At 35.7% G+C, this 18,601-nt stretch overlaps 1 protein-coding gene across 4 annotated transcripts in view; it reads right to left on the minus strand.

Annotated features, from left to right (window-relative positions):
- PTPRK (protein tyrosine phosphatase receptor type K) overlaps window positions 1-18,601 on the minus strand; it is a 436,319-nt gene that overhangs the window by 312,414 nt on the left and 105,304 nt on the right. For all 4 annotated transcript variants that reach the window (XM_081140405.1, XM_081140404.1, XM_081140407.1 and 1 more), the window contains exon 2: window positions 10,254-10,376. In XM_081140405.1, the coding sequence (XP_080996531.1) occupies window positions 10,254-10,376 (123 nt within the window). The remainder of the gene's footprint in view (window positions 1-10,253; window positions 10,377-18,601) is intronic.

Consider the following 18,601-nt stretch of genomic DNA (forward strand, 5'->3'; position numbering starts at 1 on the left):
TGAGCACTGTATGGCAATAGATATCTTGATCCTACTACAAGGTTTGTATTTGTTAATGAATACTTCTTGTACCTATGTAAATGAATCAGAGCAAAACAAAACGAAACAATCTTTTTTGGTTGTTTTTAATAAGAATTATCCTTAGAGATAATTTATCATCATAAGGGGAACTGTTGGGGGTGGGGAGCGGAAAGTGCAAAACTTGGAACTAGACAAAAGAATAACTGAATATCCTTTACCCAAGGATTAGCTAATTCTTTAAGAGTGTGTACCTTTGCCAGAGTGGCTACATATTGTTAAGATACTTTATAGATCTGTGAGAGAAGATGTTCATTTGGGAAAAAACTCATGGCAATACAAATGATACTTATATGATAATAAAGCAAATAAATTTTGTCTAGTAGAGAAGCAAATGACTTCTATCTGGTAGTAAAGATAACTGCAAAGGTTTTCATTTTATTGCCATTAATCTATTTAATATAATTGGGAATCTTAGTCCAGTACTCTTTCTTTCAGTGGCTATAAATGCTTCCCTGTTCCTATCATCTTCTGAACCAGCCTAAGCACCCTGCTGGTTCCCTCATTAATGAGTTAAATATACCTTAAGCATGTGTTCATCCACATATATAACACTTGGCTCATTTTTAGGTTTTGAGTTTTTTATAAAGTATGTTATCTTATTTCTACGTCATAAAACTCAGGAGGAAAACAAAAGAGAACACAAAAATTCTCAGTAGTAACAGTTGCAGGTTAGAAGCTGAAATAAATGTAGTGAGGACAGGAAGACTTCCCAATTTGAAGTCACAGATCTAGTAAGTGCTCTGAAATCAAAGAAAAACTGACACTGGGCTGACAATGCATTAGAGAATACAAGGCTACTCTAACAACTGCTTTGTCTACTCTTCTGAATTCATAGCTTCTAAAGTCTACCACCTACAGATCTATGCTACCATATATCCATCAAGTAGTTCTATAATAGGCATTGGTATTTGCCTTTCCAACATCCACCCCAATACAACACATTCCAATACAATCTGGTTGGTCATGTGCATCACAGGAAGCCAAAGCCTCAGCTTTAGCTGTGCCAGGAAGGTGGGCCTGGAAGGACGAGCCAACTATGCCTTATTCTCCCCAACACTGATGGGTTTAGACATGGATATGTGATGTAATTTTGGCTAATTATACAACAACACATATAACCTGAGAAAATATCTTTGTTTATTAAATGATATTTACATGATAATATAAATGATACTTATCTGATAATAATGCAGACAAACAAAAAACACAGGCATAGTGAAGAGACACCCTCTTTTTCTGCATATCTGAATGTGATACCTAGAACAGCTGCAGATCTTATACCCATGAGGAGACGTGGCCTGAGGTAAAAAGATGACCTTTCAGAATGGAGGAACAGACAGAGAGAAGAACCTGGATTCCTGAGGTCGTCAATGAGCCACTTAATTAGCCAATCCTGGGCCTCTTGTTGTGTGAAACCAGCTTTCCTTATGGTTTAAAGATCTTTTGAGTTGGGTTTCCCATTACTTGTAGCTGGAGAAAGCATGAGATACAACTTCTGCCACACTTCCAAGTCAGACCTAAGCTTTCTTCTGCAGCCTCTAAAGAAGGGTCTCAACTTATACTTGTTTATATGGAGTTCAAAGGTCAGATCTTTCTCCTATATCTATATACTTGGATTTTTTTTGTTGACCTTACTAAGACATGAAATTTCTGGCAATTTACTTAGCCTCTCTGAAATTCAGCTCCCTCATCTATAGCATGAAGTTAACACATACTCAAAGGGCATTTTACGAGAATTCAGCAAAATGACATATTAAAAAAATGCGTGGGATTGGATAGAAGTAGTCAGAAAAGCATTTAAAAATATATATCCATCCAATAAACCTAACCCAGCTAGGATAAAAATTACACACTCAAAATCATAATTTTTGAATAGCCAAATCTGCCACTTTCCCATTTAATTCACCAACTATTTAAAAACTGGGGGTAGTGGTGGAGGTACAGAAATACATAATCAACTTGATAAAAGATGAGGAACTGCCTCTTTAATTTTATTCTCATAAACTGCAAGAAGCCAGTGAGTGTATCTTTTTAATCTATGTTCCTAAGGGGAAGATTTCATGATGCAATTGGCATTTCTAAGTTGTCATGTGCCCTAAATATGTAAAACATTCATTTTTTAAAAATATATATATATATGTCTCAATCAATAATTTCCTCTTTGGGAGAGAGAGAAGAGGCCTATAAACATAACATATTACTCTCAGCAGAAAGTTTAGATTTGAAAGCTGACACTCTTCCAAGATTTTTAAAGTCTTTTTTATGTAACGGTAATTAAATATGTAAGCATAGTTTTCTATTTTTTCACAACATTAACTATATGAAATAACATAACATATATAAATATTTTTTATTCCTCACCAAAGGGTATGTTTTACTGATTTTTAGAGAAAGAAATGGGGAGAAAGAGACAGAGAGAGAGAGAGAGAGAGAGAGAGAGAGAGAGAGAGAGAGAGAGAGAGAGACATTGATATGAAAGAAACATCAATCGATTGCCTCCCCTATGTGCCCCAACTTGGAATCAAACCTGCAACCTTTTGGTGTACGAAACTAGCTCCAACAACTGGTCACTTGGCCAGGGCCACATCACATATTTTTAAATAACCCCTAGTTTAATAACTTGCCTTTCGTTGTTTTGTATAATTTTTTCCTGGCAGTCTTCTTGTATTTAAAAGATAATAACCTCTTAAACTGCAAGTGTCTAAGAGTTACTTAGCCGTCATGAAGCAAGTTTATTTTGGGAGAGGAAAAAGTATAAGGTCACAACTACACTGTCCCTCACACTCCCCACAAGGAAATGTAATTTTGTTTCTTTGGACTACGTATAGGCTTTGAAATTACTCTGTATGCTTATCCCTAATTCATTTAGCAGGTTGGAAGTTCTCTAGCACTGACACCAATATTATTATTATTTTTAATACTGGGCTGACTTTTCCCTGATTTATTGGGACAGATCTCCTTAGATACATTATATACCTGAAATATCAGGAAAATACTCCTGTCTCAGAGTGCCATTTCTGTCCATTGTAATTTAGACATTCTTCCTGCTGCATTTATATCCAACAAGGGTAATAGTCCTTACACTAAAAACCAGGCTTCATGCAGTGGCTCACCTTTCTCGTGGTCCATTACAGCCTTTCACTCTCTGACCTGCACCGCCTGCAGCTCCCACTATGTTTAATAAGCAACTCGAGTGTAGTAAACTATCTTCTCTGTGCTGGGGGCAAAAGCACCAACAGACGCATGATAACATGGTTTGCGAGAACACATCAAAATAAGCCCGTAATTCCAGTCCTAAAATACCCCATTGCAAACAAAGTCTTAAAATTATTTTCCAACCCTAAACTTTAGTCTGAGTCCTTTAGTCCATGGATTTTTCTTCTACCATGCATGCTCTAATGAGACACCAGATAATATATGTGTTTCTAAAGGTTTGCTTAGACAGACATGCAGCAAGTGTTCATCAAATAACTAAAAATAGCAGACAGGTAAATCAAAGGAAGGACAAAGCATCACCCCAGGGGGTGAGAATATCCTGGAGGAAACCCTGAAGGGCAGCAGAAATTCCAAACAACAGCATCTCTGAGATTCCATTTCATGTGATGCTAAAGAGACAGTCATTTAAAGCTTCTACATTTTGAAAATAGTATTTTATATAAGGTAGAAAATCACTGTGAATAAAATTTAATATATAGCTGATTGTATAATGAATTTAAATGCCCATCATCAAGTCAAGTAAATTTGTCAGCTACCCTATAATTATGAAGCAAGATGGTACTATTGCAAGAGTAATTCTGATATTAGACAGACAGACCGAAGTTCAAATCCTGTTCCCGGGTAGCTTTAAGGACGTTATTCACTCTACTGCTCTCTAAAATTTCACTAATTTTGTAAGGTTCATTATTTTACATATTTACTACTGAGAAATATCGCTTTCAAAAAAATGAATTCTAAAAATCATTAAATGATGCACAGCCTTCCAGCTTTAAATTGAGATTTTTTGGCTCTGTCACCTTCTTAAATCTAACACCTGTGTCCAATACTCTGAGGTTTTCCAACAGTGTTAATGAACTCTTTTCCCTCTCCCCTGCTTATCTCCCCACAGCCACCCATCTCTCAGCTCTCTTTAGGACAACTGCACAGATTCACACGTACACTATCTTTGTCAATGGCAACTAGATGACCAAAAGAAAATAAGCCAACATTTTGACCTGATCAGCTCTATCCTCTATCACAAGCAGAACTAGCCATAAGATTGCAACTTAATATGCACATAACTTTATTCTATCACCCTCTGCCACATTCACCTCTGGCTGATTGGCTGTCAGATAATTCTGTAAGTTCAAATATGTAAAATTTTGGTGGTTATGACCTTGCAGAAACACATGCCTTGCACTGTCTATAACAGAGTGATGAAAATATTACACAGAGTGATCCACTCATTTTAATGAGTCATTAAGGTTTCCAGGGAGATTGACTATAGGTTAGAAATGGTAAGTCTCCGAAAAAACTCCCTTGAAATTAATCCTCAGAGGTATGAAAATGTGATGCATTGCACACATAATACTGTTGACTACATTACGACTAAGCCTTCTCCCATAAAATGAAGACACTAGTATCATTACATAGAGAACATAGCTGAAATTGTGTTACCTAGAAAATGTCATCATATGAATCAAATTGTAGACACCAAAGTTTTATTTGCTTTTCACTACATCCCATCATCAGAAGAAAGTCAGGCAGGAAAATCCTGTGACACGTGCATGTTCCCCAGTGAATACACAAACATGTATTCAAATAAGCATCTGAAGAAGGCCAACCTCATGCTGACAGCCTGGCTAAGAATTCTGGGATAAAAATCACAAAGAGGACACACCGTTCTAAAAGCAACGTTTTCATATAAAGAAATTTTCTAAATAGCACTGTTCATTTCTCAGCCTTCTCTTTGCAATGTCATTTGCTCTCTACATTTTAGTTTGGGGGCTTGACAAGGGGGCAGAATTGGGATCGAGTAGGGCCTCAAACTACTGAATCCGACCTCACTGTTTTATGTCAGGGGAATGGTTCTTCAATCTTCAGAATAATTTAATGACGTGGGAGTTTTATTTTTTACCATACGTGTAGTGTGTGTGCACATTTTAAGGAAGAAACTCTATATGGTGATTTATATTATTTTCAGTAAAATGTACCAGATTGAAAGTGGGATACAACATAGTCATAGCTTTAAATACTGTAAGGCAGGTACTCTAGAGACTCTAAACTAAAATTCAATTAGTCATTTTATAAAAACCTGTTAAAAAGAAAAAGCAGTTATAATTACAGTAGAAGATAAATGTATTGAGATGTCAATCATGATCCCTGCTCTCAGATCTAAGAGCATAGAGCAAAATGGTCAAATGAATTCATTTCATGAGGTCATAAAAATAAAAGAATGTCTGACAAATAAGGTCAAGGACACAGATGTATTTGAGATGAGAAAAAATTTCTAGTTCCATGTAACATCTCTCATTCATTCTTTGCTTGTTATATACCAGACTTTCAAGGAGTAGATTGAAATTGCTTTGATAAAGAAAAGAGAGAGAGAAGAGATTATAACGGGTGATTCTTCTCGGTAGTATTAATAATTTTTAAAATTATATACAAAATAAATAAGTGAAACCATTTATATGGCAAAAGCCAAATATTAATAATTATGTAAAGGTCTTCTAATTACATTAAAATTCGAACTGAACAAAACACTTGGGACATGGGGAAATGTTTTCTTGAATTAATTTTCTAACAAGAGAGAGACCTTTTTGGTTTAACACTAGACCAAACTATTTTAAACCACATTATATACGTTGACATTGTTGCCTGAGTGAACTGACATCGTGCCTTGGGAAATCAAAGATGAAAAGTATAGTTTACGTTCACGACGATATTACAGCTTAGTGGAGAGAAGTAAACAATGATACTATAATAGCTGCGACTGAAATAAGTACAAAGCACACTGGGAGCATATTTGGATCTGAGGATGGAAGAAATGTATGAGCTCCAAGCCAGTCAGGAAAATGTTCCCGAAGCAGAGATATCTTGTCCAGATATAGTAAGAACAGGTACGAGTTTGGTGAGTGGATAAGTGGAAAAAGAACTGTCCAAAGATTCAGAAGTCTGAGATGTCAACATAGTACCTTTGGGGTACAGGAGGGCAGGTTGGTGGAAAAGAGGATTTGAGCCTATTTAAGGTCTCCTATTACATATCATTTATTCTAATCTCTAATTATTAGTTTTATTTCCATAGCATACCTGTAAGCACTGGTTTCATTGTACTTTATTTTTTGTCAATTTTTATAAACAAGATACACATTGAAAAGCACACAATGCACAACTCTACAGCTCAGTATTTTTACACAGCTTGAGTATAACTGTGCAAATAGCATCCAGATCAAGAAACACAGTCTTACTAGCATCTGGAGCTACCTTCAGGCCACCTTCTAAGCACTAATCACCCCCACCCCTGCCAACCCCTTTTGCAGGCAAACAATATCTGGACCTCTAATATCATCAATTAGTTTTGCCTGTTTTTGAAATTTATATAAATGAAATATAGCACATACCCTTTTGTGTCTAGTTTCTTTCCCTCAACATTATGTTTGTGAATTTCATTCATATCATTTATAGTAATAGTTTGGTCATGTACATGGCGGACATACTCTGTCATATGGATATATCATGATTCATCCATTGCACAGCTACAGACATTTATATTGTTTTCAGTTTCGGACTATTATGAACATGGATGTTGTAAATATTCTTGCACTGTCATTTGGAAAACATGTGTACTCAGTTCTGCTGGGCTTATCTGAGAGAATGGATCTGCTGGGTCACTAGGCTGTCCGAAGTGGCTGGACAGTTTCTACTCTGACCAACAGTATATGAGAGCTTCGCTGGCTCCATACTCTCACAAACACTTGAATTTTTCATTTTCTGCTTAGTATGGAGTAGTTTCTCACTGTGGTCTTAATTTGCATTTCCTTGATGGCTGAGTTAAGTATATGCTTACATTTTCATATGTTTTTTGGCCATTAAGACATACTCATTCTTTTGCTTGCTACTTTAAAAGTTCATGGCAGGCCTTGCGGCCACCCTCATTGTCACCAGCCAAAGGTAGTATGGGGATATAAGCAAATATTGACGGCATTATGTGTTCAAGCGAGAACAAATAAATTTCTTCTTTTCTTTCCTCTTCTACTCATCTTCACTCTTCTTCTATTCTAGTCTATTTATTGAGCCTGTCTTTCTTCTTCCCTTCTATTTTTCCAGTCCAATAGGTCAATAAAATGAAGCCAAATAACAATGTCCAAGTACTTTATACAGAGCTCAATATTCAATAGTTCAATAACAAGTCTGCATCAGAGGCCCAGCCTTCTTACTTTAGGATTGCCAAATCTTTGAGGGCTTTTAAAAAAAACTAAATGTAAAAAGGAAGTATGCCTAATAATTTATTTGAAAATAATTGGATCATTTATTAAATTTTAATGATAAATCTAAATGTCCCCTTTTTTCTAATTTATGAGTAGATAATGTTCAGTGAGCATTTTAAAAGAATATCAGAAGAAAAATGGTAAAAAAAACAAACCTATATATATCGTACAAAGAGACCAGTAAAAGAAGAATATACATGTAGGTGCTTTCTTTCACCTTCTCTGAAGACTAAAGACAAGTTACATTTGGCAAAAATCAAGTGGCCGTGACCTTTTTTCCTGCTCTGCATGATTAATGACTTAATGTCCTACTAATTGGAAGATGAGGCTGCATTTCAAACACTTTCATTTTCTGTGCATATCATCCTGTCCTGTAACCACCTATTAAGCTGTTCATCAAAGGTGAGCCAACAAGGTCATCTGAGCTGTGTCTCTTCAGCTATTCATGATCCATCTTCAGTGGTAATTAACAATGGTAACATTTCCATAAATCACCATATTTCTGATTATTCTCTGATGATAAACAGTCAGAATGTGTGCATTCCAGCCCACCCCTTTTAATTTTATATAAAAAATTTGGTCTAAATATACCACAGAGAAAACTTGGGTGAAATATTACAGGAGTTTCTTTAATTAACATGTACTGGGAAAATAAGGTTATGTACCTTTGAAGGAAAAATACAAACCTATGCACAAAAGTAAATGAGTCTGCTGACAACACAGGGGTCAAACATAAGAAGCCAAGGTGTCAGCCACCTAGTACCAATTTATTCCTCTCGCAAGAAAATTATGGCTCAGTTCAGCTTCACAAATAACCATTTGCCTACTCAGCCAAGGAAAGTGACAATTTAAAATAGAGAGCAGATTTACTTCACCCTACTCTCAAAGAACACACCACCAGGTGAACCAATTAAAAACTTTCCAAAGGATATATTTACTACATTCATTTATAAACCATGCTTTAGAAATATAACATTTAGGTTTTGCTTTCTTTGTGTACTTGGGGTGTGTTGTCGTCTACCGTTGATGTTTCCACTTTTTGGTTTTTTTATTTCATATTATTTAGTAAGTTCAATCACCAGAACTGACATTTTCATTTCCACTGGCTATATCTAAAAATCTCATATCTAAAATTCATGCTCAGTTTAGAAAGGCTTTCACGAGTTTAGAAAATTCATAAAAATTAAAGTTTTTTAAAGTAATCCTAGTAAAAATGCTGAAAATATATTTTAAAGCTGAAATTATTAGTAATAGGTAATCAACACATCAATTATGTATGCTTATATATTACAATTGATGATTATGTTATTATATAGTATGACAATATATTTTTCCATTGTTAAATATTATTATATTTTATTGGAGGGGTCTAGGAAATTACCCCAAGATGTGCCTCTGTGTTATGCAGACTGCTTTGAGCTAGAGCAGGCTCAAGGGGAACTTCGCCCCTCCCTTAACTACCTAGAAGAACTTGACCTAATAAGAGATTATCAGAGATAACCTCTTTTGACTTATCTGTAGGGGAGGGGAAAGTTCTATTTACTAATAAGCTTCAGCTTTTCTTATTACCCAGCAATGACCCTCTGAAGCCTCCAAGCACCTTACCTCATCCCTCACTCAGGGTGTCTTATATGCCTTTGTTCCCTTTCTGTCTCTAAACCTCTCCCGCATGGAGGGATCTCTGACTCTCTCATGCATGTGGGATTCCTATACATATGTATGTATTAAATTTGGTTATTTCCTCTTGATAATCTGTCTCATGTCTATTTGATTATTAGACCAGCCAGAATAATCCTGAGGGTAGAGGAAAGTGTGTTCCTCCTCCACAGTATATTATATACACGATTGTATGTTTCTAAATATTGAAAGAAAAGTTTATTTTCTTTAGCACAGTACTCTAAAATTCCTGTTTGCATTTTCAATTTTTATAATTAATAAATATAGTTAAACATATGCACAGAATTTGGCATTGGTTCCAAATTAATATGTAGAATTAGAGGCACAAACATCAGTTTGATAGAGCATAAGGTGATATGTATAGATTGATATCCTATGTTAGTTAAGAGATACTACAACTCAAACTGTTTTATACAATAAGAAAATATATCATTTCACAAAACCAATAATAAACTAAGGATTTAACAAGGTCAGAGTAAAGAATGAACAGGGCTCAGCCCTATTTTTTACAATTCACTCAGGAAAGGCCTCTACTTGACAATCTGGTCTCCAGGCTGCCTTTTCTCAGAGCCAACAGCAAGCTCATGACCAGTGGGACAATGACATAAGCAATCTCTCCACCATGGAGTAAAAATCCTTCCTTCCCTTCAGTCTAACTGGATCAAACCTGTACAGGTACTAAGTGAGCTGATCTCACATTTTAGATTACTTTGAAAGAATTTTGTTTTTTCTTTTCTTTATTTATTTCTTGGTTTCATTTCCATTTGGCTTTTTAATTAAATCAGAATAAAAAGAAAACAGTATTTTTCCATAGTCAGATATAACAAAGACGTAGCGAGCTCTTGAAGAACAGTAAGATTAAGAAAGTTATTGCGGGAAAAACAAAGAATATATTAAGGCTCTTAGATGTGGTCAAGTAGCTTGACCATAGTGGTTTATTGTAACAAACTACTGTATTAGACCTAGAATAAGAAAATGTTACATATTCCAAAGCGATTCCCCCAACACCTGGTAAAACATAATGATTCTCACCTTGAGGCATGTCAGGTGGCAGGTAATGAGGTTCTTGAGCACTAACATGTACCCATTCAAAGTCATCATATAGATCCTGGTGATAATCACAGGCCCCTGGACCATCATCAAAAGTACAGCCACCTAAAAGGGGCAAAGAAGAACATTTAGATTGCTGCATTCTAAACAGGTTTGCTAAAAATGGAGAACATGCTGCGGAAGGAAACATACTGAAATATGTAATGTAGTACTCATAATTTTAATAATAAATGATACTCCTACTTATCACCATTCCTGTTAAATTTTCAAATAAAATGAAAGTTCTATCAGTAGTTTCTGTTTGAATAAGTAACCAGTTGGAGCCTCAGAAGGAAGGCTGAGACACAGATTTTAAAATATTAATAATATTAGAAATGTGTATAGTGTTATGAAGCTCTCCTGAAATTTATAAACCACACAGAATCTAAACAGTTTCTAACAATTTTAGTGGATATAAGGGGGGAAAGAAAAAGAGTGAAAACCGTCTTTCTCCATAATGCACGTTCAAAAAGGTGAAGTTGGTATGTAAGTCTTACCAAGTTCCTTGCTTTAAAAGAACACTTTGAAATCTACTTATAATAGCAAAGGAAACAATTAAAGCTTTATAGGGCCTAAGATGGTTGAGGTCAGTGAGACACTCTTCAACACTTTATTTAGATTACTTTCATACACAATTATGACTTAATAGGAGGGGGCAACTGAAGCATAAAACTGATCAGATTAGCCTATGATCACACTGACCACTTCCACTTCATTTAATAACTGGTTTTAAAAAATGGAGGTAGCCTTTCGCCTTTATACATCACTCATTTTTCCTGGCTTTATTTTCAGGGGAAATTTTATGACAGATCGAATAATTACATTTGCTTCTCAGCCCATATATATACAGGTACACACACATACAACTCAACATATTTAGTTTATTCAAATCATAAAAATAAGAACTGGACTACATGTCTAATCATGAATGAAAATGGGTTAGTACCAATGAAAATCCAGCAGCGGGTTTAATGAGGAAGACCAATAACCTGTCAATTTGAATATGAAAAAAGTTACAACCCTGACCAATGAGCAAAACAAGCCAGCATCACAAGCAAAGAAGGCAAGATCTGAGATGTCCAGAAGATACTATACCCCTAATGACCTTTCTCAAAGCAGAATGTGTAAGTGGGTATCCTTGAATCACTCATATAACTACATCAATCCTAAAACAACTAAATAGCAGCTTGAAAGCTTCATACTCTTTTAAGTATGCTTAAAATAGCCTTTCTATAACTGCTCTCATAAAAAATGATGTATTTTTAATTTAAAATTAATCAATGAAAACAGGTTGCTAGGCAATGCATCTTCACATAGCAAGGAAAAGTTTTTCTCAAAATATAATTTGCTATCAACCCAAAAATGACTTATCGCTTTGCAACACATGCCTCGAGGGCCCCCATTGCCCTTTATAATGGTGAGTGCCCTCAGTGTATAAATTTAAACTACCAGTGGAACCCACATTGGTTCATTTGGAAGACAAATGGCCTTAATTGCTGTCCTTCATAGACACTGTTAATTTTAGACTCCAGGATTCTGAATAGCAATAACAACTAGTAGCTGTACAAAATAAGTGGGTCAACCCCTACTGTTTGTTGCACATCAGTGTAAGGGTCATGGAAATAGCTCCTGGTCCACTTGACTTCAGTGTTAAAAACATTTTTAATTTAAAATAAATTATAATCTAAGTGGTACCATATATCTATTTACCACATATAGAGCATATCAATAAATCTTTAGTAAAAGGTTTTTAAAGATCTTTTTGTAAAGTATTTTGTACTACTGTGTACACTGTACTAATACAATGCACTGAAAAGAGATAACATAATCCAAGCCATACAGAGTTTAAAGAGGAAGTGGGGGGAGGGAGGAGGTAGAGAATTTTATTCAACCTTACAACAGATATCACATCATAACATATTTTGAGCTAATTCCATTATGCACAATCCCTGTTCACTATTTAAGGCTCACTAGAAGGCCTTAAATACTGTCTTCTATAATACACAATCTTCTATACACATGTTCCTGAGTTCAAGACATCTTTGTATGTAGTAGTATAATCTATTTAAGAGAAATATCTTAGCAACGTTCTAATTCATAAATATAAACATAACTCGTGAATTTTAAAGTCTCCCTGAGTTAAATGGCAGAACAAAAGACGACAATACTGAAATGATATTCAAGAGATTTAGTTAGGCAGAGGGGATGAAAACTGAGTAAGGAAACATCTTACATTCTCAGTTGTTATATTTGCTAATGGTGATAAGGCTACAGCAAGCACCTGCAAATCATGGCAGAGAGAGGATAATTACTTCTGAATAGCCATTTCACAGATTGCTAATTCCTCTTTCACTCAATGGTTGGCTTCCACTGGGGAAAGCCACTTACAAGGCTTTGCAAGCTATTTACCTGAAAATAAAAATCAAGCCAATTTGAACTTGCCAGAATTTCTTTCCATTCCTAGGCTGCTCACTGAAATATTAGGTATCCCCCCCAAGAAATAAACTATCCCTACCCCCAAAACTATACTGTCTAAACATCTAGCATTTCAAGAGAATCTTAACTGCTTATTTAAACAGCTGGTGGCAGCTCTATGAGACAGATTGAAAATAGAGACCCTTTCTACGGAATCATGACAGACTGAATGCTAAACTCAAATCCTTTCTGAAGTCAAACTTCTCAATAAAATGCAGGGTCAGGTAGATTTAGAACAAAGTTGAACTTGAAAAAAATTATAGGGCCCTGGATGGCTCTGAACATTTTGTGAAGGACATTTTTTAAAAATCCACCATACTAGAATCTTCCACGTTCTTCCCTCATCTACCCAGTCTTAGTTTTCTGAATATAATAGTAAGAACTAGACAGAATTATCTTTCACAGCTCTGTGCTGTTGGTAAAGGACACACTTTACTTTGCTAAAGATACAAACAATATTTCTTTAAATTCTTAAAAATCATTTGGATTATACAGTTTTAAGAAGTAAGAAGAAATTCTTTTACAAAATATGTTGGCAAAAATAACAGCACAGTTGTTTTATGATCCTCAAAAGTTGGACAAATTGATTTTTCCAATTGTGAACTAAGCTGGGATCCACAAATTTGCTCGCTGAAGTCATCATCAACTTTGGAATAATCTTTTCTCTACTAAGGCCACAAGGAAAGATTAATGTCACATCAGGACACATGTAATACTGAATTAAACTAACTTTGAAAAGGTCAGCTTTATCTATTCTAATAAGAAATCATAAGTTTACTGGTAAAATCCTCAAAACTCATTACAAAGAAGCCAACACCTTTCACACAAAAAAAAAATTCAAAAGAACAAAAAGAAACTTATTACAGTTCAAAAGAACAAAACTAAATTTATTACTGAATATTTTAAATGTAATCCCATTTATAGTCTGAGTTAATATAGTCTATTCCCAGAAAAATAGACTATTGGAAAAAGTGTAAAAATTGATACTTTTAAATAAAGTTCATATTTCATCTGAAATCTATAGGATATTATAATATATGTATTAGTATATATTTTATATATTACAATATATTTCCCTCGACTCTACACTTCTGGAAACACTGGAAGGACAAAATAAAAACTGACATATTGTGATCAATGTTTGTGTAGTTTACATCTGCTCTAAGGATAGGCGACACTTTTTTTCAATTTAAGTGAAATTCAAATAGGGAAAAATGTCCCAAGTAGATGCAAAGGACCAATGCCTTTGAAGGCATAATATGAGTCACTGATCATAATATATTGCTCTGGTTCAATACCAAAGAGGAACAACTGAAGAAAAATAAGAAAATTTATTATTAAGAATTCCTTAAAAGATAACCATTTCAGATCCAGAAAAAGTTCCTTTGCTCTGCTTGTAGTTAATTAGTATGTGAAAATATTATTTGAGTCTAGCTCTTCACAAAGGAAAAGAATTTGAAACACATTTGTGGAAATCTAAACCTATCATTTATTGATCAATACAAATGACTCGATAAGAGAAGAACTCATTGCAAACACACCCATAAATTATTTAACTGCTCATCCCTAGAGTTCCATTTCCAGCCAAGAATATATATTTAATATATATAATCCAAGATTATTTAGCTTGTAAGACTTCTATTGAAATTGTCCATGATTCAAGGCAAATGCTATACTACAACTGACAGAATAATATTCCTTTAATAGGACTGAATTAACCAGAATGAAATAAGTCCAATTTCACTCCCCTCTATCTTTGCTGAGAAATAATCTCCTTAACTTCAATTAATAAGACCTAATGAATTTCAAGGAAGTCACACACACACACACACACACACACACACACACACACACACACACGACAGTGTGTCCAGACGCAGCACATGGAGTACATACATAGCTTTGCTATTTTACTGCTTTGACCTTCAATTTCCTCCCCAGTAAAATCAAGATAACAACAGATACAGTACAGTGGCATGAGGATTGGTGATAATACTTGTAAAGCCCCTAACACTCATCAAGTTTGTTTTTAAAGCATCTTTTTTTTCATACTCCATTCTTTACAATTTATTCTGTATATATGCTATACAGAAGAAACCCTATGCACACATTAAACAGCTAAAGCCTGGCTAAGAAAGAAGCATATGGTTTCCATACAACTTACCCAGAAAGGCTAAACAGAATTTCCATAAAGGCAATATTCCCATAACTAGTTTTCCCTGAACACTCATCAGACGTGCTTTCAGTTAGGAAAACACCTTCCTTTAGATCAGAGATCGGCAAACTTGCCTGCGGAGAGCAGTTAATAAGTATTTTAGGTTTTGTAGGCCACACCATTTCTGTTGCAACTACGTAACTGTGTCATTGTAGCAAGAAAGCAGCCACAGACAATACCAAACAAAGGGTTATGGCTGTATTCAAATAAAATTTTCTTTACCAAAACATGTGGAAGGCTGGTTCTGGCCTGTGGGCCACACTTCACCGACCCTGACTTAGATCACTGGGATCTTAAGTATTCTGAAAATTATGGGTAGTGCACAGCCTGGTTAAAAGCTTATAACCAGGGGTCTTTGATTTCTGCATCACCTCTATATTACTCAATTTTCTTTCCTATATATCATCATGAGTAGCAATAGCCACAGCCAGGAAACTGAAATGGCCTCTGAATTGCAATAATTTGTCTGAAACTAAATCAGATTGTCTGGCTGGATAGAGGGAAAAGTCAAAAAGTGAGAATATGAGAGAGCTAAAGACACTTTGAAGGTCCTCTAATCTGGGCTTCAAACTTTTAAGACCACAAAGGGTAATATATTTAACACTGTGTCCCAGCACATACATGCATCCATGCATGCAAATACTTACATACATAGTGTGTAGGAACCCACCAATACATTTATTCACTCATCTGGAGGAGCTCATTGAGAGGGAGTGACCACCAGTTGACCCAAGAGCTGGACTCAGGCAACTGGACCCCTCCCATGTCCTTGGAATGTATGTTCCGCCCACTGACGCAGCCTTCAGAGAGCAATGTGTCCCTGAGACCACCTGGATGGTATTCATGACTGAACACTGTTCAGGACTCTATATAAACTTAAGATTCTTTTGGGCAGGTGTGGGGATCTATCCGTCTTGTGATCAGCCATGACAAGGCTCGTAAGTTCCCTTCTTGTTAAAACTGTCATCTACCAATCTGAGTGGTCTGCCTTTCTTAGGTTTCTCCTTGCCCCCCATGTACAGAGGCCAGTTTCCAATTTCACACAGGGAATTCTCGACATTACAAACCAACAACTCAGTCATTTATTATCTTCTACTATAGGTTCTACTATAGGTCACTAGTCCAGAGCTCTTTCTATAACTAAAATAAAATGAAGAGTAGTTGCGTGAATCAGGGAAGTAAATATTAAAAACAAAACAAAACACACACAGCCAAGCAATCCTCTGTCTCAAATACATATAAGCATATATCCTTCATGGGAGGGGACTCAGAAGACTGATGTGAACAATCCAAGTCTCTGTACCTACTTTTCAGGTCTCTGGCACAGCTGAAGTCCCAAAATAAGCCCGTGAGACCTGGTTAGCCCTGATGGTACACATGTGACTTCGTCCAACCTCATTATGGAGTTCATGGATGATTACATGCCAAACAGCCACAGAAATGATTTCACAGAAGAAACATGGTTTATTAAAATATAAAATGAACTATTAATGAAAAGTATCTCATAGTAGGAAAAAAAAACTGCACAGGTTCACAGAGCAAGGGAGAGTATCAGAGCCAGGATCTGCATCCAGGTACAGTAGGTTCTTCACTCTTAACCACTACACTAAACAGACCTGGTAGAAGGCCAAGCTCACCCAGTGCAGCTCCCTCCCATGGGCATTACCTCAAGCTATTCCTGAATATTGAGAACATTACCAATCCTGCCGAGGTAATGAAATGGTGGTGCTGCATCCTTTGAGGATAAAATGTAGCACACTTTGAACCCCATCACATGGCAAAGTCTCTCAGGCTTGGTGCCACAGACAGGAGAGGGTCTTTAACAGAGAGCAATCAAAGCCTCACTGATTAACTAGTAATGTTGGCAAAGAATTTTATTTCAATAGGTTGACTTAAGGATGAAAATTTGTATGATCATAACACTGTCCTGTCACTCTTGCTTGACAACCTTCAAAATCCACCTATTCTCCCCCAAAATATGTATGAACAAGTGGCTTTTCTAGCTTTAAAAAACATTACAATAAATTAAAAGCAATTTTGTTCTGGCAATTTTTGCAGTAGCCCTCACATTAATCCTAGGATAAGAAAGCAGGTGTTTCTCCAAAGATCATTAATGTATTTACACAAGTTTCTTTTCCTATTTTTTTATCTTTTTATCTATTCCAGCAAAATCTCATCTTTTTTGCTTAGCGTTGGGTACACAATCTAGAGAAAGCCATTGAACAAAGTAATTGGAAGTAAATGTACTGAAAAATAAAATTCCCAACTAAAGCCATATTTACATTTTGGTAAAATTGGAAACCACCCAAGCTCACATTTAAACGTTTCTTTGTTTTGTTTTGTTTCTCATGGAGGGATTCCTGGTGGGCTCCACTTCACCCACACCAGACACATTCTGGCTGATTTCAGCAGTTGCTCCTGACTCAACTCAAGCATGATGGGTAACAGATCATTTTTCACTTATGAAGAGAGTTCCGTGAAATGCTGATGCCATGCAAAATGGAATTCCATAACCCAGCCTCGAAGAGGAAGGGCAAAGATCTGCTTTGAGGCTTTGATTTTAAACTTTTATATCAGGCCGGCAAAGGAGACGTTAAGTGTACTGGGCTACATTTTAAGAAGGTCAACAATTCAGTAATTTTTGTAAGGCTTTGAAATACACTTCAAGGAAATGATACTCAACTAAAATATATTCTTATGGTAATGAATATGGTCCTTTCTGCCATTTTCTTTATTTAGAAAAAGAAAGTTGGATATCATTTTTTCAATCAGGAGATAATGACTGCTATGAACAAATTAACCAGTTCTCATTCTCGGCATCATTGAGACAGACAGTTTGGCCAGGTCCATGGCTAACAAGCTGCTCACGCAAACACAAGAAAATTGTTGCTGATATTGAGTGATGTCAGAAACCTTGTTGTCAAGGACCTTTGCCTTTTTTCTCATAAAGGAAGCATTCTAGGCTTTAACCACAGAGTTAGTGAGATTTACTATAGACTCTGGAAGTGTCAACTTCTAACCAAGTCAGTGCTGTATCCTGACTCACAATAACTTTCTCTTCTCAAATTTCCTTTCTCAGAAGAGTACATATGTTTACAATTTAGCGGAATTGCCACATAAAATAAAGATTTCTCAAGCAGCAAAAATCCCTGCTGTACACTGACATTTAAATGGCATGTAAGTCAATGGCCATTCTAACCTAATGGAGAGTCCTAATTGGGAGAACTGGTGAGTAAGGTTTTTACACAGGGCCTCACTGAGATTCAGGTCTGTGTGTATCTTCATTTCCTCCTTTTTATCCCAACAAAAAACCAATTTGGCTTCATTTTCCCATCTCTGCTTCTACCTACTACACAGGAATACTGTGCTAATTAATTTGAAAAATCTTTCCACAATATCCTATGATATTAAATCTAAGTACTATGCATAGTTAAATCATCATTAAGTCAGGGTTTAGTTAAGAAAACACCTAGGTAAGATTCTTATTATTGTTTTATATTTATGTGGAATTTATTAGAAAAGGGAAAATAAGCTTACAACAATAGCCCATCATTCCTAGGCCTTTTGGTAAAAAGATAAAGCATATGATTATAAATTCAGT

Source organism: Miniopterus schreibersii, assembly GCF_964146895.1.
Source record: "Miniopterus schreibersii genome assembly, chromosome: 6".
Lineage (NCBI taxonomy): Eukaryota > Metazoa > Chordata > Mammalia > Chiroptera > Miniopteridae > Miniopterus > Miniopterus schreibersii.